The following is a 27,423-nucleotide window of genomic DNA, read 5'->3' as shown; positions in this document are numbered from 1 at the left end:
GCTTTTTGAATCGGTGTCCATCACCCTAAATGGATATCATAACACAAGCACACATAACTGACACTTTAAAAACTGTGCACTCTAAACACCATGTAGTGTCTAATAGCCTACAGGTGAACATGACTGTTGCTGGTTAGAAACTGTTCAGCAACAGTCTCTTGTCCCAGACCGTAAGCCATAGGAGCAGAATTAGGCCATTTGGCCTATCAAGTCTGCTCTGCCATTCAATCATGGCTGATCCTTTTTTCTAACTCCTCCTCAACCCCAGTTCCTGGCCTTCTCCCCATAATATTTGATGCCATGTCCAATCAAGAACCCCTATCAATCTCTGCCTTAAATTCACCCAATGACCTGGCCTCCACAGCTGCCTGTGGTTACAGATTTCACAAATTCACCACCCTCTGGCTGAAGAGATTTCTCTGCATCTCTGTTTTCAATGGATGCTCATCTATCCTGAGGCTGTGCTCTCTTGTCCTAGACACCCCACCATGGGAAATGCCCTTTCCATATCTACTTGGTCTAGACCTTTCAACATTTGAAAGGTTTCAGTGAGATCCCCCCCCTCCCCCAATCCTTCTAACTTCCAGCTAGTACAGACACAGAGCCATCAAACGTTCCTCGTATGATAACTCTTTCACTCCTGGAATCACCCTTGTGAACCTCCTCTGAACCCTCTTTTATGCCAGCACATCTTTTCGTGGATGAGGAACCCAAAACTGTGCACAATACTCAAGGTTAAGCAGCACAGTATCTCAAAAAAACAAAGGAAATCCCGACAGTTTTTTCAATTAGTTTTTGTTCTTTCAGAGTTGCCTCAAGTAAGTGGCTGCCCCAATTAACTGATGGTCCAATTAACCGGAATCCATTGTGTATCGTTTTAGACCTTTGTGCCTTGCGTAAGGACAATCAGAATATAATGCAAGTGAGTTGTAGGTTTTCTTTGTAGTTTCCCTAAAAGTAACAATTTACTTTCAGTGACGTACTGCAGGTGCTGGAAATCTAAAGCTGGGGATGTGCTGGGGAAGCTCAGCTGGTTGGGCAGTATCTATGTTGGGAATATCCAAGCCAAGACCTTTTGTCAGGACTGGAAAGGAAGGGGGAAGAAGCCAGAACACGAAGGTGGAGGGAATGAAGGAAGAAGTACAAGCTGGCAGGTGATAGATGAAGCCAGAATGGGTAAGGGGGTGAAGCAAAGAACTAGGAAATTAGTTGGTGGAAGAGATTAAGGGCCGGAGAAGAGGGAATCCAATAGGTGAGGACAGAAGAACATGGAGGAAAGGGAAGGGGGAGGAGAACCGGGGGAGGTGATGGGCAAATAAGAAGAGAAGGTGTGAGGGAAAGAAGAATGGGGAATGGTGAAGGAGGGGAGGGGGTAATTCCCGTAAGTTCAAGGAATCGACCTTCATGCCATCAGGCTGGAGGCTACCCAGGTGGAGTATATAATGTGTTGGTCTTGCACCCTGAGCGTGGCCTCAGTGGAGGAGGCCATGGACCAGCATGTCGGAATGGGAAGTAGAATTGAAATGGGTTCATTCATAGCTTGACACACCAGACAGCCAGCCACTCTAGTGTTGTTTGGTTGATGCTGGTCAGTGTGAGCTAAATCAGATTAGTCGGACAAATTCATCATGATGATCAGGTTCTGGTGGTATGGTATCGATAAGTTGACCAAGGGATTCTGCAAAAGATGTCCAATTCACTTCTCTCAGGTTAAATCTTGGTAGGTACTTCAATGGTACAGGTCTCAGAACTGGAAGGGATTCTACCTGGACTGGACAGTGTTGGGATTTGGGTATATATTGGAGGACTGTTACCGCGAAGAGCTTGGAGCTTGCCGAGGTAACAAAGGCAAGGTCTAGGTTGTATCCTTTTCTCCATCTGGCACTTGTGAAGGTAGGAGTGTCCTTTGACTCATATAGTAGCTCAAGGCTGTTGTTCAAAGCCCATGATCCAACTTCTCCATTTGCATTGTCATCTTCGTATCCCCAGTTGGTGCTATGGCTATTAAAGTCACCAATAATGAGGTACATTTTGTCCTGGAGATCTAGGTTAGATGGCCACACGAATGGTTCATTAGGGGGTTTGTAGACCGAGATGATATTTGTGTTTTGTTTCAACTTTTGGAAGTTCCATTGAGTCAGCCTGGATGTTTGTTGTGCTCATTACTATAGATTTATCTTGAACAAAGATTGCACATCCATAAGTTTGGCTAGGGGTGTCAATAGCCAAGTGCATTCCTGGCATATAGGGTTGGTTGTTCAGCATATGAGTTTCTTCTATGCACAAGTTGTCCGGTTTTAAGTCTGCCAGGATCTCTGCTTTACTGTGCCTGAAGCCTTCGATGTTGTGGTTAACGATTTTCATGATTTCCAGTGGGCCGAGGGTTTATCCCTTTACCACCCACTGGATCACTTGGTCTGGCGCGTAATGTCAAGATTGGTCTCCTTTCGGATTAACAAGGTCACGGCGTGAAAGTTCCCGACTTCACCCTATTGAAATGGGTGACCACCAGGAAATCCTGCTTTTTGTGGTGGATGGAGCAAAGGTGCTCAACGAAGCAGTCGTCGGGTCTTACTGGTATGTAGGAGGCAACGCTGGGAGCACCAAATACAATAGATGACCCCCAACAGATTTGTAGGTGAAATGTCACCTCACCTGGTGGAAGGACTGTTCAGGGCCCCAAACAGAGGTGAGGGAGGTGGTGTAGGGGCAGGTGTGGCACTTGTTCCACTTCTAAGGATAAGTACCAGAAGGGAAGAGTGAACAGGGGCGTTGCATAGGGAACAATCCCTGCCGAAAGTGGAGGGGAGGTAAAAAACTTGCTTGGTGGTGGGGTCCCGTTGGAGATGTCAGAAGTTACAGACAATTATATGCTGGACATGGAGGCTGGTGGGGTGGTGGGTGAAGACAAGAGGAATCCTATCCCTAGTGTGGCGGCAGAAGGATGAAGTGAGGGCAGACGTGAGCCAAATGGAGGGAATGTACGTGAGGGTAGTATTGATGGAGGAAGGGAAGCCCCTTTCTTTGGATAAAGAAGACATCTAAGTTGTTGTGGAATGATAATCCTCACCCTGAGAACAGATGCGGTGGAGACAAAGGAACTGAGAAAAGTGAACAACATTTTTACAAGAGACGAAGTAGAAAGGGGTATCGTAAATTTACTTTCAATAATAATTTTTCTTTTTTTCAGATGATTTCTTCCCAGTTATTCATTTGTAATTTACAAGGAATTAAATTTTATAATAACTATTCTCGTGTATTATTGCCAGGAGAATAAAATTTCCATAATTTTCCCAACAGGCAGCCTATCAACAAGAGCAAGTCAATGATGTAATTAACTAAATAATGAGTTTCCCAAATGTCTTGGCGCACAAGTAGATCTTAGAATTTATCAGTGTTATATTAACAGATTTGTTTTGCTTTCCTTTGGTGGTCAACTTTGCTTGAGAAGTTGCTTTCTGACGAGGTCACTATATTCACTTTTTGAGAAATCTCCTGGTGCATTTAATCCTAGGACACATTGGAGTGCAAAAATATAAAAATTGAGGACTTCACTGTTGATCTGTACAGCCTCTTTCACCTCTCAGTTTTCTGATTATCAGTTTACATTACCATATTTTGTGAAGGTTGTGGAGTGGAATGATACCAATTCTGCAGTATACTTATTTTTAGCTGTTTTTCAAAACCTTGTATTATCCTTTAAAGTCCAGTTACTGTTAGGTGTACAGTACAGAGAATTTGTGCACTGCAAAACCTCATAAACAATAAACAAATAGAATATTTAATTTCAGAGCTGTTGGTTAAAGCATGATTCTTGGATAGTTCGCCTTCCAGTTAATCTCTGGAGTGGGAATAGGAGGGCATTTTGAATAAAATAGCATTTTGTCACCTGGACTTGTACAATTTTTTCCAATAAAATTATTTATCATTCTCTTAGGTGCTAGTGGATGCACCGTGTTCAAATGACAGAAGTTGGTTGTTCTCGTCTGACAGCCTTAAAGCTTGCCAAAGGATTGCGCACGCGCCTAATCTACCTGTTTTACAGAAGCAATTACTGAGGTATGGGAAGAAAAATCTTAAAGCTCATCTGTTCATGTTTTGACATTTTAAATGGAATAATTGTCCAATGCTTTCAATGAGCAAGTGGTCAGTCTATGAAAGATATTCTCCTGAGAGATGAATATTGATTTGTTCAAATGTAAGTTGGATGGATTCCTTTCAGAAAATGACATTTGAGATGTGTTTTCTGGTAAGCATAGAGTCTTAAAGAAAAAAGGTGACCTTGGATATGTGGCTCCCCAAACTTGTCGCCACTCAGATTTTCCTTTCATCATTTCTGGGTTTGATGTAGACAAATTGATAGACTGATTATTAATTAGTTGACATAGCCACTTTCATGTATCATGTAACTGCCAACATGATAGGTGAACTACATCGATCTCAGTTTTCTTTTTCCTTCTAGCAATTCTTATGATAAATCAGAAATAGATCTTAACCTTAACTGAGAGCATACTGCAAGAGGCTGTGTTCTTTCTTTTTGCTTAAGTTTAAGTTTGCTTTTTGTGCATGAACTAGTGTTTGTTTTTTAACAATATATTTGTCTTAAATAAAGACAAAAAATTTTGGACACACTCAGCAGGTCAAACAGCATCCATGAAGAGAGTTAACATTTCAGATACAGGACCATTTGTTAAAATTGGGAATGATAGCAAAACAAGTTAGTTTTCAATAACTAAGGAGGGGAGATTGGTAGAACAAAGGGAATATACTTGATGTGGTAAATCCATATGCAGTAATGTATGCAGTTACAAGTATAAAGTGCTTTGTGTAACGTGCACACAACGGAGGCTGTGAACAAGCCTATCAGGCTATACTATATGAATAGAAAAAAAAATGCTAGAAATAGTCATTTTTAGGGGAAAGTACAAATTACTTAAAATTGGCGAATTCAGAATTGAGTTCAGAAGATGGCAATGTGCCATCGTCCTTTACTTTCTATAAACTATGCAGTTCTTATCAGGTGTATTACATTCATTTTTCATGCCTCCTTTTTCCTTTTTGTCAAGTTGTGCAATTTTGAAGTTTGATTTTTACAGAGATTTTTAATTCAAATAACTGGCGTTTCAAAACATTTGCAAGAAGATGATTAATAAGACAATTTATTTAATTGTCATTACATTATAGATGCTGTGTAATTATACCACAATTTTAATTTCAGCTGTTTTTTCATGAGCAAAGGTGAATATTATTACAAATCTCTCTCTCTCTGATTTTGTTATTTGCTTAGCATTTCATGTACTGCTTACCTGACCACCTGTGATAGTAATTTCCTGCCTTTTATGTGTATATAACCTAAGTTGTGGTGATGGGTTTTGCAAAGCAGTGCCACCTTTCTTATCTATCCAAAGCCATGCAATTTCTAGGGAGACGCAGATTTTAAGTAGTTTTATTTTAATTACAGCATCAAGCTTGTTTTAATCAGTTATTAATTATAAAACAACCATAATGTGCAGTTTAAATTTTGTAATTAGAATTAGGTTAAATAAGAAAAGACCTAGCAGCAACATGTAAAGTAATTTGTAAGGTCTTTAGTTACAAGAAATGTAAGCGAGCTGAATTTTGTAATAAATATTGTAAGAGGTTAAACAATGGAGATGTATTGCAACTTCTAGAGTTCTCAAACTTGCAGTTAATACCAACATTAGAAAATTGCTGCTTGAGGCATCCAGATCCTCCAAATGCTGGGAAAAGCACATATCTTACTTTCATCAGTACAACATGAAAGTGCTGTGTTCAATCTCGATTATACACACCAAAATAGGTTTGGGCCTCATCTATTCCAGAAGAACACTGTTTTAAGTTGCAATAGGTCTTAACTATTTCCAAACAGTCTTGTTTCCTTTCTCACTGTTAACTAACTCAGTATTTTCTTTTTTTGATTTTTTGTTTTAACCTGACTTGACATTGACAACATATTCTAACCTGCATCTTCTGGACTGGACAATGCAATCATCAATAATCTTCCACAGTAATTGATTAATGCAAGTTCCACGTGCAGTGTACAGGCTCAAATTTACAGTGTGTCGATATAAATTCTCTGAAAAAGTGTGGTTAAGTGGAATACAAATTATTGCTAATGAGAACAATATCCAGCCAGTTTTTTTTTTATGGAACGAAATCCTTAAATCCTTTCAGATTAGAGAATGGTGATTTTGTTACAGGGATCCACATGTGCATTTTCAATATGGACATGTCAGAGGGTACCGGTACTGATTGTTGAATTGTTACTTCTTTATGTGCCTGTCATTATTTACTGAACTTGAATTTATTAAAAAAAAATTAGGGAAGCAATATTAGAAAAGTGTAAGCTTTTGGTTATTTGCAATATTGTGAGTAAAGTTATTAAATTTACAACTTTCTGATTTTAAATATGGTTAAATGTTCAAAGGTTTAAAAAATCTTAACTTTATTGTTTTGTTTAATGGTTTTAAAGATGTGGCTTAAATAATTGAAGTATGTTAGAGGCAATTAGATACCAAAGTATGTATTTTTGGTTACTTATGTATAAAATCAAACATTGCACCATTTAGCTATCAATAATGTGACTAATAAATTTATTGGGAATAATCTTTGTGATAGATTAATCATGAGGATTTCTTTATAGTCTTGGTAGTAATGTTGCTTTTTTGAAACAATTATTTTTCAAATAATACGTATGTGTTAATTTTATTAAGTGATTTTTTCCCATACTTTATGCAAAATGGATGAAAACTGGTATTGATAATAGCTGACTACTTTAGCTGCTTTCACCTGCTTTTGATTGGAACATATACCACCTTGACGCCTACATTACTTACGCCAACTGAGTATGACACACAACTTACAGCAAGTCTTAGGCACACATGTATGTATGTATGTTTGTGTGTATATCTATATGTATATGTATGTGTGTGCATATATATCTATATACCTATATCTACAGTATCGATATATAGATAAATACTGTAGATATAGGTATATAGCTAGGGTATGTAAGACTTTTGCACAGTACTGTATTTGTAAATCTGGTGGGAATGGCGAGGATGGAGCATCGCAGGAGGGGTTCGGGACAGGTGACTGTGCCATGGGCGGAGGATGGCGCGAGTGATAGACCCAGCACTGTGACAGCAGGCAAGGTCACTTATTTCCAAATAATTGGTTTATTGAAGATTACCTAATATCTCTCTGCTGTTTCCCACTCTGCTGCTTCCACTTTTCTCAACCGTGATTCCCCTCTCCCTGCCCCCTTCCCACTTCCAGTCCACAATAGAGAACCATGTCAGAATTATAATCATTCACGTATGTCGTGTTTTTTGTGGCAGCAGTACAGAGCAACACATAAAATTACTACAGTACTGTGCAGAAGTCTTGGGTTTATTAGCTATATATATGTGCCTATGACTTTTGCACTGTCCTATACATCTGAATCTATTGTGTTTCACCACTGGCCTGTTTCTACTCACATTTGCCAGTGCATTCAAAGAAAAATACTGAAATGAGTAAGTGCAGGGCCTTTCTCCATGTGCATCGTGAGGACTGAGCTGGTGGTGCATCACACTGGCAGTTTGCTCTAACCCTCCCTTTTACAGCATCAGCTCCATATTAAATTGCTACTTTTACAACCTGAGTAGTATATTCTATCTTTGATAGGAGATTCTGTCAACCCATAATGTCATAGTCCTGTTAGTTTACATCTTAGCAAAGGGAGTAGAACCCTGATTCATTCCTTTTGATGCTACTTTGTTTCTTCCAAACAACTTCTGAACAATCTTATTCAGTTATGTTTCCTTTTCTTCTTGGTCCACTTTTAGATCTAATTATGTATTAATTATTTACTTCTTGTCATCTTTTGCTAATCATTTAGTCTCAATGGAATTGGAATAGAACTTTCATTTGCATTCTATTTCATTTTGCAACATTAGTGCCATTTTTGTACAAGAATAAATGGATTGTATCATGCGCCTGCAGTATAAGACCATAAGATATAGGAGCAGAAGTAGGCCATTTGGCCCATCGAGTCTGCTCCGCTATTCAGTCACTGGGCTGATCCAATTCTTCCAGTCATTCCCACTCCCCTGTTTTCACCCCATACCTTTTGAAGCCCTGGCTAATCAAGAACCTATCTATCTCTGCCTTAAATGCATCCAATGACTTGGTCTCCATAGCCACTCGTGGCAACAAATCCCACAGATTTACCACCCTCTGACTAAAGTAATTTCTCCGCATCTCTGTTCTAAATGGATGTCCTTCAATCCTGAAGTCATGTCCTCTTGTCCTAGATTATATTTCTGATAATTCAGCATGTTCAGGATTTTGGTGCTAGATTGGCAAGTTATCTGAAATATAACATTGAAAGTTACTCTTTAACTATTATTTAAATAGGCCAACTAAATGTTGACTATATGAAAACTGCCCCTATCAGTTCATATAAGAATCTGAAGTTCAACTTTGTATATCTCACTGGTGGTCTTCTCAATCATAGCCCAGAGATGCAAAATCTAGGCTTCCATTTTAACTTCCTACCATCATCAGAAATGGCTGATTAGGATGATTAAAGATTATATAGTGGATAATAATTGTTGTGTTCAAAGCTATCAATATTGTTTGATGAAATAAAGTAGAATCTCTGAACAGCAAGTATTCCGGAGGCTTTGAAGAGCATAACAAATAGGAGTTTGTGGTAGGTCATTCAGCCTCATGAGTCTTTTCTGTCATTCATTGTTCCAGATGATTTTTTGTCCTAATTCCACATTTACACTTCATCCTTAAATTCACTAGTGTCCAAAAATCTACACTGGAAATTCTCAACAAGTCAATCAGTGTAGAATTAATATCATCATTCTGAATCATTTATTTTGTTCCTAATTGAACAGATGCTGCCACATCTTGAATTTTTCCAGTGTTTTCCTTTTTAATATCCATATGTCCTGCAAGGGAGGCTAATTATTTCACAATTGTGATTGGAGTTTTTCATCCCATGATAAAGAAAAAAAGATGATCTTCTGTATACAAAGTATTTAATGTGCCATCATTACAGAATATTTATCTCATTGCTGAAAGAGAAATTCAACTTTTTGTTTTATTAACAAGGAATTTGAATCATTTCCTTACGTTTCCTTACATTTCCTTACAAAATTATTTCCTTTTACTTGAGTAATGTGATAAGATAATCATTCATAAGTACATGATTAGTTAACAGATTGAGGTGACTAATACGAAACTGGAGGAACTTGACTGGAGTGATGTAAGATGAAACACAACTGAGTAAGATTTCATGTTTAAGTTTCTCCTCTTAAACATTCAGCCAAGTAGGCTGTCTCATTCTCTGCCTCAAGCTTTGTATATTTGGCAAAATATCTAAAATCTATCCTTAATAATTGGTGTTTACTGTTGCAAATAAACCCATGCCATCTGAAGTGTAGTTTTACTGCCCAGTACTTTTGTCATTTGTTGGGGAGTTCTGAATATAATAATGTTCCTAGTCATCTGCACTTACCTATATTTTTAATGGTTGATTGTTAAGCACAATCAGAATGGTTTATTTTTGATTAAAATGTATATTGAGCAATATACAGTTGCTGACTTGTCCTTCCCACCTGTGTTGTTATGGGCTATAATTGAACTACCACTGGTTATGCAAGCCTTGCCTGCAGTTAAAACAAATGGATAACATTCTGGTGTGACCTACCTGAACTTGGGGCTGAAAGATTACAATAAACTTTATCTAATGACTGCTAGTAGAACTTACTCTCGCTCTCCTGCACGTCACATGTAAAGGTTGAAACAATGGCCTTGAAATTACCATTTCAGTTTTTTCCCCAGTAAAATTAAATCTATTCTGCAGAAGATTTGAAAATCTGTACAGGCAAAATGTAATACTTGGTTATGCTAGAGGTGTGATACTCTGAATTTGGGCTTTTAGGGATCAAATTTTAATTGCTTTGAGTTTGTATCCAAATTCTGCACATTTCCATTAGGTGGCGCTGTTGATCAGAGAGATTTTCTGACCAATAATTCTAACGATAAAAAACCAAAACCAACTTAGTTCATAATCATTTTAAAACAATAAATGCTTAGGAATAGCAGATACTCAATGATAGCATTAGTTTTTACATATGAAGTATGACTGTTGGAATAATACTCTTTTGAAGGAATGTATATCCAACTTTATGGCAAATTGGATGCTGTCTGCTGTCAATTACAGTTATATTTGAAGATCTGTTGCCAAAAATCATGACAGTTGATTGGTCCACTGCTGTGACAATGATTGACACTAACCATCAAAAGTAGAATTTTTTCACTTGTGTATCTGAAAAGAATGGTTGGTCAGATATAGCAGTCAACAATTTGAGAGCGGGGAAAGAATCTTGGAGGTCCAGGCAGTGACTGATTATTTGACTATTGAAGGATGGCACCCTCAACTATAAATAATTCCATTTTGGCTGAATGCTCTTATGAACCAAACAATAGATCAACCATTCAATTACATTGAATTGGCACTATTCTGACAGTATTGTTTGGTATACTTTGGATATCAACTCTGTAATAATACATCACATTGTTACAGAAGCTGCTTTCTCCAATATGTTTGTTGCCAACCAGGAACCTGAAAAGATAAAATGTAATAGCTAAAGTGCAAATACCAATTCTTTAAAAGTGTTTTGTAATCAGTGGAAATAACAATTCCATTCTTATTGAATCATCTCTTTTTTACTTAATTGGTTGTTTTTCAGGAACTCACAATTCCAGAAACTAATTTAGAAGGAGATTTATGTGGAGAGCTGCATACTGCAAAATTCCAAATACCACACTGTCTGGTAGAATAGTTAACTTTGAGATTTGTTTCAGATGATTGCCATTTTATTGTTAATATTAATAATGGAATTAATTGCATATAAACTTTTTCCATTGGTTGATATATTACGTCATTACGTGTCAAGTCCTGTGTCTTTAGCATGCTGAAGTACTTTAATGGTAATTAATTTTGTATTCTAAACTGATGTGTATCTAACAGAGTTAGTAACACAGCCATTGCTTCAAAAGTCAAATAAGATTTAAAGGTTTGTTTCAATTACGTCCAAGCAACAATGGTTATTCAGGCTCCACAATTGGAATGCATAAACTGGATTGAAAAATGCTATTAAAAAGCTCATGCATGTTTATTAAAAGGTTGACCTAAAATTGTAAACGTGCAGTATATAACTCTGAAAGTACTGTTAATGTTTCTTGTGTTATTTAACACATTTCATTTCCATAAGTCTACATTTTTCACATTGATCAGCAGTTTAAATTAATCTGTTTATTTTAAATTGTTAAGCCTCTTATTAAAGCAATGCATGGTAAAAATTATGCGAATATAAAAAAGATGTTCTAAAAATAATCCAGAAGAACTGAAACCACAATTTTCTTCTTGATAGATTACTTTCATTAGACAGCGGCTAGCAATGCACAGTTGTGAAACTTGTATATGACATAGGCTTGCAATGTTAACTTCATTTGGGAAGAAACTTTAAAATGAGATTTCTTCTAAATTTTCTGGTTTATTACTGACACAAACTCTAATTTCACTTGATTTTAAAATATATATATATTTACTTCCAAACTGTTTCAGTATATCTACCTGTGGTTTAATATTGATAGAGCCAGAATTATTGAGATGTACAAGGGCATGACTTGAAACACATTTTAGAATGCCCCAACAGAGAGAATTCTTTATCTAAAGATATTGTATAATTACAAAAATAATGTGTTTTTTTAATTTCTGTTATGTATTTGACATAACTTATGTGACTTAACCTTTTACTGGTGACTTGCAGGTCAGCTCTTGGGGCGTTGTGTCCTGGAGGGACAATGGTTTATTCTACATGTACACTATCTCGAGCAGAAAATGATGATGTTGTGGCCTCTCTTCTGAATTCTTGTGACAACGTTCAAACTGTGGATTTAACAGACTTGGCATGTTCCCTTGTTCATAGCTTTACATTTGCTGAAGGTGTACAGCATGGACTGTTAGTTGTGCCTGAAAAGGATAAAACTTGGGGCCCAATGTATGTCAGCAAATTATGGAAGACACATTGACTTGAAATCAAGGTACGAGCTCAGAAGATGGATATGCATGATAATAACATAATAGGCTGAGCTAATTTAAGACTTTTGTAAATATTTAAGTTAACTTGCAGAAATTTTTTAATTTGCCTTGCACATCAAGTAATTATATACATTTATAAAGTTCAAATTTTCAGATGTGAAAGATTTACAGAATTATTAATAATTACTTTTTTGTAATTACTTAAAAAGGAAAGATTAAGTTAACTTTAATACTTTACAGAATATGGTACTATTTTACTATTTTGTAAAATATGGTGTTTTGTGACTGAAATAGTTCTGGTGTTATTTTGCTGAAAATCATGATAGAGATTGTGTGGAATACCAGAATTGTCATTTACAGTTAATGAGATTCTAGGTAATACAAAGATCAGTAATTTCCTGAAGCCTAATATTCTGCATCCCATGGTACTTAAAGGCGTAGTCCTAAAAATTGTGGGTATTTTCCAACATTTTTTAAACTTTGGAGTTATTGGAGAAAAAGCTGACACTATCCTAATATTTGGCTAGCTGGTGGTGTACTGGCATCAGCGCTGGACTTCGGGGCAAGAGGTCCCGAGTTCGAATCCGGCTGGCTCCCTTCCACGCTCTCCATCCGTGCCTGGGTTGAATGTCGAGCTAGCAACTCGACCTCGTAAAAAATAACCTGGAGAGGAGTGGGCTCCGCCAGGTTTCAGGTGCCCAAGACATGCCATACGATGAGCAATCACCAAAAACATCGGTGCAAAAAGCTTGTGATGATGGCGACTGATGACTCCACCCGGATGGACGGAAACACACACCCTTCCCCCCCACCCCCAATATTTAAAAAGAAGAGAGTAGCGTGGATATCTTGTTTCATTTATACAGGGCTTCGGTAAGTAAGTACCTTGAGTATTGAGTTCAGACTTCTTCAGTATCTGAAGAAGGTTGTTTTTGCTGTGGAGGGAGTTTTAGCAAAAGTCGCCAGACTAATGCCTGGGATGGCAGGATTGATGTATGAAGAGAGGTGGTCAAATGGGCTTACATTCTCAGACTTTAGATGTTTGAGAGGGAAATTTTTACAAATACGAACAGGACTAGACAGATTATATGCAGGAAGGATGTTGCTGATGGCAGGGTAGTCCAGGACCAGGAGTCACAATGTAGAGCTAATAGGTAAACTATGCAAGACTGAGCTGAGGACAATTTACTTCACCATGAGGTTGGTAAACCTATGGAAGTCTACATCAGAAAAAGCTGTTGAAAGAAAATAATTAAATATTTAAGGAGGAATTGGATATACAGTACTGTATTTCTTAGAGTTAAACGATTGAGAAATATGGAGAGAAAACTAGGAACAGGATACTGAAATTGGATGCTCAGCCATGATTGTATCGAATGGTAGAGCAAACTCAGGTGGTCGAGGGGTTACTACTGCATGTAGCTTCAGTTTTATGTCATTGTGCCTATTAAGTCACAAATTTAATTAAATACAACTAACATCAAACCTAAAAGTCTGCCAACGATACCTTGTAAACCAGTATTCAATATTTTAAAGTAAGTTGCTATTTTGAATTTTGATAATTTTGTGTAAATGTGAAAACAATTTAAAGGAAATCTGTGAATATTTAATATATTTATATTCATAAACATTAATGGTAATAAATTCATGTTAGCAAAGAAACACAACTAGCAAAAGAGGAAGGATTTTGTGCATTATTTTACAGTTGCAAATAATTTGGTAATTCAAAGAAAGCTGAGCGCATCTACAAAGAATACTTAGAAAAGACTAAATAGGTTATGTGTGTATGAGAATTTTTTTTCAGTTTGAATTTCAATTTACAAATCTCAAAATCACTAACAATACATTCTGGAAATAATGAATCATTATTCAAATTGAGGAAGAGGCTCTGAATAAACATCTTAAGTATTGCTATTAATTTGAGCAGTTCTTTTTGTTAGTGCTAAATGCCATGTCAATGTTATCTAGTAAGAAGAAAAGGTGTAAATTAGGTTAACCTTTAATTTCTTTTTTTAACTCTTAGTTTTCATACCACCAGCAATGCATTTAGTTAACCACCTGAAGTGACAAAATATCATCAATTTCTTAGAGAGAAAAAAGCAAGAACACACACTTTGCCATATCTGGAGAAAAGGTTTCTTTTCTCTGTTGTAATACTACAGCATTCATTTTTTGAACTGGTGATTTACTTTGGGCATGAAGGAGAGATGATTCTGTTACTACTCAATATGCTTGTCCTATCTTCACCATTTAGCGAAAGGAAAATATAATCATAATAAATTTTATACAGTTTCTCCACACAATTACTTTTGTACATTTCATTAACAAATAGTAAAGACCCCTATTTATTGATGCAGACAGAAGATATCAATAACTTCAGATTTTTTCCAGGAGGTTGTTATGTCCCACCCTTTTCAAATCCTGTATCTGAGGAAACAATACCACTGGATTTATACTGACCTCTTTTAATCTGGGTCTTGCAGTTGAACTAGAATTGAATTGACTTTATTTCTTACATCCTTCACATACATGAGTAAAAATCTTTATGTTACGTCTCCATCTAAATGTGCCATGTGCAGTCATAGTAATTTATAATAAATAGAACTGTCAATGTAATACAGAGTACACTCAAATCACCGTGAGTTAATCTGTCTGATGGCCTGGTGGAAGAAGCTGTCCCGGAGCCTATTGGTCCTGGCTTTTATGCTGTGGTACTGCTTCCCGGATGGTAGCAGCTGGAATAGATTGTGGTTGGGATGGCTTGGGTCCCCAGTGATCCTACAGGTCCTTTTTACACACCTGTCCTTGTAAATGTCCTGAATCATGGGACGTTCACAACTACAGAAGCGCTGGGCCGTCCACACCACACTCTGCGTAGTCCTGCGATTAAGGGAGGTACAGTTCCCATACCAGGCAGTGATGCAGCCAGTCAGGATGCTCTCAATTGTGCCCCTGTAGAAAGTTCTGAGGATTTGGGGCCCATACCAAATTTACTCAATCGTCTGAGGTGAAAGAAGCACTGCGGTGCCTTTTTCACCACACAGCTGGTGTGTACAGACCACGTGAGGTCCTCGATGATGTGGATGCCAAGGAACTTGAAGCTGTTTACCTTCTCAACCCCAGATACATTGATGGTAGTAGGGGTTAGCATCAAATATGAAGGTTTAATGTTGCATTGGAAATAATAATACTAATTCTATGACTGCAGGAACCAATGAAATATGGTAGGGGGATTAATTTATTTCCAATTCAACAAAATAGATCTTCTAGCCATTAATGTAAGAAATGCAATCATCCGACAAGCAGAAGAAGATAAACGGATTGATTCCATCATTGGTAAACCAAAGATTGCAGTAATAGGATGAGGTTGTAAATCAATGTTCAATACCGTAGAAATAATATCAAAAATGTCTTTCCAATATTTTTTCAAAAGCGGACATGACCAAAGCATATGAGTTAAAGAAGCTATCTCAGAATGACATCTGTCACATATAGGATTTATATGGGAATAAAAACGAGCCAATTTATCCTTGGACATATGAGTCCTGTGCACAACTTTAAACCGTATCAATGAATGTTTAGCACATATAGAGGATAAATTAACTAAATGAAGAATTTTATCCCAATTCTCAATAGGGATAGTAAAGTTAAGTTCTCTTTCCCAATCATTTTTAATCTTTTAAAAGGCCTCTGAACGTATTTTCATAATTATATTGTAAACATTTGATATTACATCTTTCTGAAAAGGATTAAATTCTAACAATTTCTCCAAAATACCCAAAGAATCAAGATTTGGAAAGATAGGAAGTACAGTGTTTAAGAAATTCCTAATCTGTAAATATCTAAAAAAAAAATGAGATCTAGGCAAATTATATTTATTAGATAATTGTTCAAAAGACATAAAACAGTTATCCAAAAATTAATCAGAAAATCGTAGTATACCTTTAGTCTTCCAAGCTGAATAAGCTTGGTCCATAAATGAAAAAAGAAATTGGATACAATAGGAATAGTTAAAACAAATTCATTCAACCCAAAAAATTTCTGAAATTGAAACCATATACGTAAAGTGTGTTTGACTATCGGATTGTCAATTCGTTTCGGCAATTTAGAAAGAGCAAAGGGAAGAGAGGTCCCTAAAATAGAACCCAATGAAAACCCTTGTACAGATTTAGTTTACAGATTTACCCAATGAGGGCTAGGAGATAAATCCCAATCTCTTAACCAACATTTCAAATATCGAATATTAATTGCCCAATAATAAAATCTAAAATTAGGCAATGCCAATCCACCTTCCTTCTTTGACTTCTGTAAGTATCTTTTACCTAATCTAGGATTTTTATTCTGCCTATATATGAGGAAATTTTTGAATCAACATTGTCAAAAAAGGATTTCAGAATAAAAATTGGTACCGCTTGAAATATATATAAGAACTTGGGTAAAATAATCATCTTAATAGCATTAATCCGACCTATCAGAGATAAAGACAATGGTGACCATTTTTTCATTTATTTCGGGGTACCAGGCAAGGCTGTCCTCTTAGTCCATTATTATTTGATATTGCTTTGGAACCTTTGGCAATTGCTATTAGAGAATCACCTAACATTTCTGGCATTACTCGCGGGATGGATATACATAAGTTATCACTATACGCAGATGACTTGTTATTATACATTTCTGATCCTGAGAAATCCATTCCTGCAGTAATATCATTGTTGGCTCAGTTTAGTAATTTTTCCGGATATAAATTGAATCTTAATAAGAGTTAATTGTTCCCCTTAAATAGACAGGTTCCAATTTATGGAAATTTACCTTTTAAATTAGTTAATGACTTTTTTATATACTTGGGGATTAAAATTACAAAAAATCATAAAGAGTTATTCAAGGTGAATTTTTTACCCTTAATTGATCAGATTAAATGTTTGTTCACTAAAAGAAACTTTTTCAATCAGCTTACAGGTTATAACAAACACTAAAATGGCATTGGAGAGACAAGGAACCTATATCTGAGCCTATGTGCCTGTCCTACAAGCTTTTCATGGTACCTGCACCTCACCATACCTGTGCACAGGGTGCCATGGTAGCATAGCAGTTAGTGGGGTGCTTGTGGTGTTGGAGTTTGGCATTCAATCCTGGCGTCCTCTGTAAGGAATTTGTACGTCCTCCCCATGCAAAGCATGTGCTCCAGTTCCCTCCCACAGTCCAAAGATGTACCAGTTAGTAGGTTAATTGGACATTGTAAATTGTCCCATGATTAGGCTAGGGTTAAATTGGTAAGTTGCTGGCAGCATGGCTTGAAGGGCCAGAAGTGCCTATTCCACACTGTGTGTCTTAATAAATAAGTAAATGTACATAATCTTGTCTTGACTTGACAAAGGGTAAATCATTTGATTCTTGAAAAGTAGTTGTATTCTGTACGTTAAAATTTGACGAAGAAATTTATTGTATCCAGTAGGCTGCTTTTTTTAAAAAAAAGCATTCTTAATAATGATGTTGCTCTGGAAAGAAATAGATAGATACTTTATTCATCCCCATGGGGAAATTCAACTTTTTTTCCAATGTCCCATACACTTGTTGTAGCAAAACTAATTACATACAATACTTAACTCAGTAAAAAATATGATATGCATCTAAATCACTATCTCAAAAAGCATTAATAATAGCTTTTAAAAAGTTCTTAAGATCAAATTCAGCAGGTCATGTTTTAGTAATGTCATTGTTACACTGATGCAGATCAGCTCACTGCACACAGTTCCGGGGCAAATCTAAGAAACATGGTTCAGTTGCTTACTAGATGATCCATTAAGGGTGTTTTATAGGACAATATTTTCCATATTTGTGAGCACAAGCTGTATTTCAATTCATCATTGGAATATATCTCATTTGACATGCATTAGTCCTGGCTTACACTATGATTCATTCTGAACAGATTATGGGAGGAATAGCCTTATTGCTATTGAATTCTAATAACATTCCGATAGCCTAGTTTTCATAGTATGTGATGGGCCTCAGCAACTTGTCATCTTCAGCTGATATTAGCACTTCAATTCATTTCTGGGACAGCGCAGGCCATCTAGGGAGCACAAGTAATGGGCATGCTATACAAAGCAATGATAAGCTGCCTCAACACAGAATACTTTTGATGGATATGAGAAAGAATAGCCTTCAATGTGAGACAGGAATATGTCTGGCTTCTTTTGTGGTGTAAACCTGCAGTTATGATAGAATTATTTAACTAATATGTCTGTTTCTCTGGATTCTTAACAACAGCGAGAGCCATTCATTAAAACTTACCAGGGTTTTTCTAAAGAGAAAAAGAAACCTAAAAAGATCATCAAATTTAACAGGTAAAACCTTGGAAAACCATGATTTTCATTTTTACACTCTGTTCATTCATGAAGTATTTTATACTTTGTAAGAAACTGCATTTACAACTGTTATATTCCTTCCCGAAAGCTGTACTGTATCCTTTTTTCTTCCATATAGATTGACCCAAACTATCATCTTCAGTAGTGACCAAATAAAGAGTGCAAATCACTCCAAACTGTAGAGGTGTTAAACAATGCAGATTTAGATAAAATCTGGCAATCAGAAGCAAACTGGTCAGGCCTACTAATCTGCATCAGTAGGTACACTCAGCATTAACATGCTGTATCATTATCACTATAGTTTAGCAAACACTGACTACTTTACCATTTTGTACTAAAATGGACATGCTTTTGTTATTATTTCCTTGAAAAAGTTATGTACAATTACGTTGAGTTTTTTCTGTGAATACTGCTTATATGATGCTATTTGCCTTTGATGCTTCTGCAAGTAAGAATTTTTTTTGCCCCTCTGCATATATGTACTTGTGCATTTAACAATAAACCTGACTTTTGACTAGCTCTTCCCCACCCTGTCCTCAGATTCTCCTAATGCATCTCTTATACTCATCAGCTATATGTGCTTTATCCACTTACGATTCGGACTGTCCGTTGCTTTTAGTATGGTGAATTGTGTGTTGCTGTCCAAGGTGCTCAAGGAAAAAAATCACATAACTAGTGTGTTTCACTGTTTACCCACTTTAGGCTGATGAATTTATTTTGGCATTGGTCTGCGCTTAAAAGAAAGAGGTGCATTGCATTTAGATCCACTAACACCTCCTTCCTCCAGCACTTGAGACTAATTTTTGTTGGACACATACAGCTGTTCACTAATGGTTGTCCTAACCTCTACACATGCATTTCCAGTATACTCAGCTATATTGATATCAATGTCAGTGCAGCGGAATATATTTCCAGACAATACACACACTGATAGTCAAAGAGAACCTTGCACTTCACATTTTCTTTGCCACATATCTTGCAGAAAGTTTTATTGTTTTCTGCTTCTATACAACTATTAGATCTCTCACTTTATGAAGTTCTTTAACAATGCCTTAAAATTTCCAAATGGAGCACTTATACAAGTCTGAGAGCTACATCATTCCAACAAAACGATCACTGCTTCTTGCCATTTCTCCCACCTCAATATTCAACTGTGGTAAATGCTTGCAATATTTCAATACCCCGCCTATCTCAAATACATTAATTTTGTACAAAAATTCCACTTAATCCACAGTAGGAAGTACAAACATTTGAAAACAATAGAGTAAATTGTTGACCAGTGGGATGTTGTTAGATTTGAGGGTTTTTGTGCAAATAAATGAAATCTGATGTGGACGGAATAAGATTGCTGAGATGATTCTGGCTTTAAATCATTGAGCTATTTCTGAAGTTGTAATGAGTCAATTGCCCATATGGCTTATAGCCAACAATATTGAAGCGACATCAGGAATCTTAATCTTAATGTAATTCAACTCCTGTCTGCTAATTTTTTGGCACAAAATAAATAGTCTTAAGTGAAATTCTGTCCATCATCTATTATCTTTTTGGGTGCTACTATCAGTCAAGACCCTTGACGTTGCTGCTTGAAAATTTAATAATTGAATAATGTTAAAAAAGCAAGAACTTTTTCCAAAATTGCAGCTGCACCATGTTTAAAATGATGTATTACAAAATGATCTCTTTCAGTTGAGATCTGATAAAAGCTCACATTTTGCTTTGCCCTTTGTGTTATGAGTACCTCAATCTTAGGTGATTAGATCTATTTATGTATGATGGAGTGGGATAATGATACAATGACTCAGACTGACCCTCTCATCTGTAACCTTAGTTAAGTGATTTAATAGTAAAGTTAGATAAAAGGAAAACCTTGCCAGCAGGAATTCTGGATTAAAGATTTAAGCAATACGTTTATCGGCATACTTAAAGGCAAAGATATTCAAAATATTTTTAATGGATTTAAAGCCTCCTTTGCAAAATTAATATCCTTAATGATTTTTCTGGGCCTAGTACTTTTTGTATTAAATCTATAATGAGTAGAACCTGTTATTTATTACATAGTTGGTTATAGCTGTGGAGTTACCAATCACGTTGTGGGCTGTTGCACTGTTAGACTATTTTTCAGCGTTGAACTGTCCACTACATCATGTAATTCTCCAAGGAAAGTCTGCGATAATGCACAAACACTCAGCTTCAACAGTGATGCTGTTGAAGGAATACACCTCTTGTGTCGTCTATATATTGTGTCATTAGACCTCTAGGCTTCAATAATAGATATTTTTACACTTTCAATGCACATTTATAACATTCTTTCCTCAAATTCTGCCAATAGAAACTCAGCACAAATGCTAACACCATTCTAGCATAGCACCCAACTCATACCATATGTTTAGCCTATGGCCATTGTTAATTTACCTTAAACGACTGTTTACATTTTATTTTAAACCCAGCTAGTTCACTAATGTCTGTCAGGGAAGAAATCTGCCATCTTCACTTTGTCCAGACTAAAAGTCATCCCACCTCAAGACCTAGTATAATGCTGTTAACTCTTAGCTCCCCTCTGAAATCAATTAGTAAACCACTCAGTTCACAGGGCATTCAATCTAGCCATGTTGGTGAAGTCCACAACCAGTGAATACCCAGCTTGTAATGGAGAGTTGGGTGAGGAGTATTGTTCTAGCGGAATAACTGTGCTATTTTGGGATCTACTATGTGTTGAGAGATGGGAATGTAATGATACATAGGTATCATGACTTTGAGCATGAAGCTGGGCCAGAATGCTGCAGCCATCTACAGAAGTTAGGACAACTGATATAAATGCTCTTCTAAGACCCAGGATGTTGTTAGATGTAGTTTAATAAAGTTCATACAGTAGTTGTCCTCAACAGTTTGCATTCAAGAGCACATGACAAACTATATTAAATTGTCTGGGGGTGTTACAACTTTCACTTGTATGCCTGCAAGGTCATATAATCAAATCAAGCTGAGCTGTTTTCCATTTCATTGATACATTGGGTCATAAAACATGAGTACATTATATTCACCAACTTTGATTTCTGACCTGGTTAAATGTTGTCAATTTATACTCATGAGGACCTCCATCATTAAGTACAATGTTCTTATTTTCATGAAGATTCCTTATCTTTTCATAGCATTGAGTGCCTTAATTTTTATTAATTTACAAATGGACTTTTATAGAGCCCTGGAGTAATTTTGGTCTCTGCTTTAGAAACACCAGTTTACTAAGTCTCTGTCAGTACACAGGATTTAGTTTATGTATCTTTGATTCAGAATATTATAGATTATATAGCTGGACTTTTAATTGTGGAGAAAAACTACTGATCTGGAGGCATGAATTTGAATCGGATCATACCAACTGGAAGAACTGTATTTAGTTAATTTTGGTATTAAAGCCTATTATCAGTAACGTGACTATCATTTTATCATAAAATAGCACTTATTTTACCAATGCCCGTAAGGAAGTAATGCTTGCTCCACCCGGCCAAGTTGATCTTCAAACTCACAGCAATATAGTTAGCTTATGTTTTCCTTCTGAAATGGGTGATCGGTCAGCTCCTTGCACCGGTAATCCACCTCACTGTTGAATGAGAATTATAAATTATGCACAAGGCATTGTGTACTGAGGTAGTTGATCCATCCTGACAGAACGTGTGCCTTATCCAGAAAGAAAATCTCTTAATTTCCTTGCGTCATTCAGGGATACCTGCCTAAACTAGTGGACATGTCTGATTAGCTTGGACAGGAGAAGCCTTGGATAGAATATATCACATGTATATAATAGGCTTTAAGGAGGGAATCCAGAACTGGATACAGTTGCCTTACAAAGACATCAGTACTGCACTCCAAATGAAGGAGTGGAGAAGGAAAGCTATCCAGTACATCTGCAGTCGTGCAAGGCTGCCCTTCTCCGCCTACTTTCTTTTCAGCCTTTTGCCATCAGGAATGAAAGAGTGATGATCTAGCCAGTAAATGGCTACAGTGTATATGTACCACATTGCTGAATTCTGCTTGAATCCACTGTTGGTTCACAGATCAATGAAAATCTGTGGCTAATTTCAACTTTCCATGTAGGCTAGAGTGTTAAGAGTGAGAAGATGTTCCTTAGTAACTAACCCAAATGATCCTGTATTCCCTTCAACCAGTCAAGTTTGATTAATGACTGTTCTGGGCACCTAGTGAAAATATTTGTAGAGCTTTTTATTTGACTTAAATGTTTTAACATTTTTAGGTGTATAATCTAATTCTGAAGCACTTTAAAATAATTTTAATGTTTTTGAGTGATTTTGAACGAATATACAATGTCTTGAAAAAGTATTCAGCTCCCACAACTACTATATTGAAGTGGGATTTTTGAGCCAAACTACAAAACATTGTGCATCATGTCAAATCAAAAGAAACAATTGAAGACCTGCCAACGATTTACTAAAGCTTGAACACCAAACTTGAGAGGTTGAAAAAGTATTCATCCCCTTTGCAATTACTATGCTAACTTTCCTCAAATGCAATACTGTATATTACCAACTCACCCAGTTTGTTGATGTAGAAAATTGGAGGATCACATGAGTAAATACCCCCTCTCTCTGTAAGGTTCAGTAGTATGGTAGATTTTCAACAGACCAAACCAAAATGAAGAAAAAAGGACATATAAGTCAGGGAAATGATAATAAAGAAACACAGGTCCAGGAAAGGGTACAAAATCATCTTAAAGGCACTGAACATACCTCAGAGCACATTGCAGTCCTTCATGGAAAAAACATGAAACCACGGCCACACTACTTAGGTCAGGCTCCCTCCCTTCTAAACAGTCACTGGAGAAGAGAGGCTACTATGTCAACAACAGTCGCTCTGAGTGAACTGCAAAAGTCGGTGGCTGCAAATGGAGGTGAAGTTCATGGTGCCACTATCTCTAAATCCTTGCACAAAAAGGATATTTATGGAAAAGTGGCAAGGTAGAAGCCTGGACCAAAAAAAAAAGCATATTCAGTGCATTACTTCAAAGATACTGTAATGATATGGAAGAAGATCATGTGCTCAGTTGAGACCTACGTGGAACATTTTGGCCTTAACACTAATCGAATACTGTGTTTCAGCCAGGTAACACCATCCCTACTGTAAAGTATGGTGGAGGTTGCATCATGCTGCGGGGAAGCAACCTCTCACTGACTCGGGCGTAATTTCCCACTTGCTCAACCTCTCACTGCTACAGGCAGAAGTTCCCACTTGCTTCAAAAAGGCAACAATTATACCAGTCCCTAAGAAGTATAATGTGGACTGTCTTAATGACTTATCGCCCGGTAGCACTTACATCTACAATGATGAAATGCTTTGAGAGGTTGGTCATGACTATATTATACATTGCATGACACATGCCAGTGATAATAAACCTGATACTGATTCTGATTCTGAGCTTGTCAGCAGCAGGGACTGAGCATCTGTTCAGGCTTGATGGGAAGGTGAATGCTGGTAAATACGGAGAGAACCTGGATATAAAACCTGTTAGTCTCCGCCAGAAAAGCTTAAACTGGGGAGGAAGTTCATCTTTCAGCAGAACAGTGACCCATAGCACACTACCAGAGTGGCTTCAAATGAAGAAAATTGATTTTCTTGAGTCGCCCAATCAGAGTCCTGCCCTTAACCACTGTGGAATTTAGCAAAGAGGAATGGGCAAATTTTGCTCCCTCACATATGCAAATATAATAGAGGCTTATCCAAAAAGAATACTGGTTATAATAGCTGCAAGAGGTGGTTCAACTTAGTACTGAGAAAAGGGGAATGAATACTTTTGAAATACCTTTCAGTTTTTGAACTGTTAGATTTTCATGCTTTACAATTTTCCCTGTTTTTGGGCAGTACTGTGGGGTAAAAAGGAACATGTGATTCACAAATAAAACTTCTCAGGTACAGTAAATGAATAAAAATCCCTGGTTGTAGTACTCATTTATGTGAACGAACAGTTGGGTGGAATACTTTCAGAAGGCACTGTAAATGCCAGCGACATTCACTAGCATTCAAATGAAAAGTGAATGAGTCTGGGGGCAGGATCTCAAGGCTGTTCTGACAGTAAAGCCAGCCACTTCTTTTGAACAGGCTCTGTGCTGCCTTGAACCTATGAAAAGACTGCACTATGGTCCCCACTGGAATAAAACGTATGGTCCAGGGCACAAATGATTGGCGGTGTGAGGGCAGCAGTTACTCCACCACAATCTCTTTCCCTTTTACTGTGTTCATTTCTTGACCAATATATATTTGTTTGTCAGACATGCTCTCTCTTCACCCATCATCTCAACAAATTGAAATTCATTTCAACAGCTGCCTCTATTGGTTTATTTTTAAGAGTGGCTAAGATTTCTGCTGCAGTTGTCTTTTTCCCCCCTGAACACGGTCAAGCTTGCTTAAAATTGCATTGGTAGCACCTGGCCTGACCTTTTACTCACAGTAAGTATCTCTATTTATATCAAACCCCTGAGATATTGTTGGAACAGTATTACTGTTGGAAGCAGTTGTACAGGTCTGTGCTGGCCTGCGGCTTTGATACTCTGCTTCCAAGGAGACCCCTCCAGGTTGAGGCGGAGCCTGCCCATCTCACAGTGGCGAAGCAAGTGAGTGTGAGGTGATATCTTCATGAAACGACCCCACAGAGATGCATAGGCACAAGATTCTGCAGATGCTGGAAATCTTGAGCAACGCACACAAAATGCTGAAGGAACTCAGAAGTCAGGCAGCTTCAGAAAAATAGAATTTCAGGTTGAGACCCTTCATCAGGGCAAAAGCCAGAAAACATACTGCTATAGTCCATACTGCTTTAAACTATAGTTTGACCAAAATGTTGGTTGTTTATTTCCCTCCTTTGATGCTGAGCTTCTGAGTTCCTCCAGCATTTTGTATGTGTGTCACAGAGAAAAATTCCTGGACCTTTCAAAAAATAACAGCTTCTTTTAAGACCTTTTCATTGTAAAATCTGGTATTATAATGTGGAGTCATCCCAGTTTAAATTCTGTCTATATAGACCTGTATTGTGCAATCATCCTCCAACCCCATTTAGCATGTGTGCACACGTTTAATAAATGTTTTGGACAAATTCCTTTAAAGATCTTCTGGACTGTTGCATTGTGGCCATCAAATGAACAGGAAGTTCACCTCTCCACCAATTATTAAAACTGCCAGATTCTTGCAAATAATTAGCTGTGAATTTAAATCAAAAAAAAGAAAAATTTTGACCTGAAAACTTAACACATTTTCTCTCTTTCAACAGATGCAGCCTGGCATGCTGAGTATTTCCAGCATTTTTTTTTGTTTTTATTTTATTAGATTGTATTAGAGAACTGTGAGAACTCACAGTCCTCCAAAAGAACCTGATTCCAACATAGAATGTCATTTCTCTTGCTACCCTTCTGTTATTTTCAGTGCTATTCCAACTTTGCCTATTTTTGGATCTAGATCTAAATGCAAGTCACCACTGTATGTACTTCATTAAAACAGTCCTGCATTTTTCATTTGTACATCATGGTCATATCCCTCCCATCTCGGTAGTATATACAAGAGGCAGTGCATGAAGAAATCAATATTCATCATCAAAGATCTTCACCATTCAGGCCATGTCATCTTTTGCAGCTACCTTTGGGCAGAAGCTACAAAAGCCTGAAGACCCACACCAGCAGATAGAAGAACAGCTATTTTCCTTCAAACATTTGGTTCTTGAATTAATTCGCACAAACCTAATCACCTTGTAAAAATATGTATAATTTATTTTTTCCCTGTGAATGCTACTTACAGTAAATGAGGCTAACTGTTCCTGTGATGCTGCTACAAGTAAAATTTTCATTATACCTGTGCATGCATGTACTTATGCAAATGACAATAAACTCAACTTTGACTTTGTTATATTCTCATTTTGTTCTACAGATAATCTCCAAGTTCTCCTTATCTTTGGTCATGATTTGTCTATCGTAACATGGGTTTATTTTCATCTGTTCGTGCTAACCACACTGTTCATTTGCTGCTGAATCAGGGCACCCCATTCTGTGAAAGGCAAGCACTACTTGGTTGCACTACTCTTCTTAAAACCTCTCTACAGAGAGAAAGTGCACCCGCATAATTTCTTGGAAACATTGTGATGCAGTTGCAGGTTTGTAAATCAAGATAACACAAAGTTGTTATTTTTGCCCTCTCAATTTTAACAGCAGAGGTTAATCTCACATTATGATTCCAAAACTTGTCTTCAAGGACTAATCCCAGTAGAAATTTATATTCCAGTAAATTACCATTTAGTTTGTGATGTCTCCACTGCATATTTTAAAAAGCTACCTTGTTTATTTTAAACCTCTTCTTTTATCCGCTAACACTGCAAATTATTTCCCTGCACATACATACCTGCCTTAAGTTTCCCACCATACTTTCAGATAGAGACACTTTCTGGCGGTGAATAAGAATTCATCCTATCAGGGAAAGCTGATTTATTAATCTCAAGTCTCCAGGCAACAGCTTTCAATCTCTTTTTGAGCTTTTGTTATCTTCATCCCTTTCTCCTATGCTGCAACCTTAACTTCATCCTCTTTTAAAAGAGAGGCAAACAAATTCTTCAGTTTCGTAGTCTCTGCCAACACATGATTTCTTTTTTGTAGCTAGTTGGTCTTACATACTTCCTTTTTATATACTTGTGAAGATTTTTGGGTTCCATTTTTGTTGTTTATCTCTAACCTTTTATCATCCTGACCCATCTGTACCTGGGTGATACAATAGCATTGTGGTTGGCGCGACGCTTTACAGTGCTAGCAATCGGTGATCAGAGTCCAATTCCCATCACTCTCTGTTTGTACATTTTCTCAGAGTTCCAGTGTCCCCTCATATACCAAATACACTTGGGCTAGGGTTAGCATGTTGTGGGCATGCATTGTTGGGACCAGACTGTATTGG

General features: G+C 37.0%; 1 protein-coding gene across 12 annotated transcripts in view; it reads left to right on the top strand.

Annotated features, from left to right (window-relative positions):
- Window positions 1–26,388, top strand: part of nsun3 (NOP2/Sun RNA methyltransferase 3) — a 47,899-nt gene extending 21,511 nt beyond the window's left edge. For 2 of the 12 annotated variants that reach the window (XR_012098939.1, XR_012098932.1), the window contains exons 5-7: window positions 3,938–4,059; window positions 11,856–18,471; window positions 25,763–26,388. Coding sequence is in view for 4 of the 12 variants with exons in the window: in XM_073045592.1 (XP_072901693.1) it covers window positions 3,938–4,059; window positions 11,856–12,117 (384 nt within the window). In the remaining 8 variants the exon portion in view is untranslated. Of the gene's footprint in view, window positions 1–3,937; window positions 4,060–11,855; window positions 19,010–25,762 lie in introns of those variants that run through there. The other 10 variants (XR_012098938.1, XR_012098937.1, XR_012098934.1 and 7 more) reach the window with 10 other exon arrangements.
- Window positions 26,389–27,423: the final 1,035 nt, after the last annotated feature.

This window comes from Hemitrygon akajei, chromosome 5 (assembly GCF_048418815.1).
Source record: "Hemitrygon akajei chromosome 5, sHemAka1.3, whole genome shotgun sequence".
NCBI lineage: Eukaryota > Metazoa > Chordata > Chondrichthyes > Myliobatiformes > Dasyatidae > Hemitrygon > Hemitrygon akajei.
The sequence above is the reverse complement of the archived record's forward strand: the minus strand, read 5'-3'. Positions and strand labels throughout refer to the sequence as shown.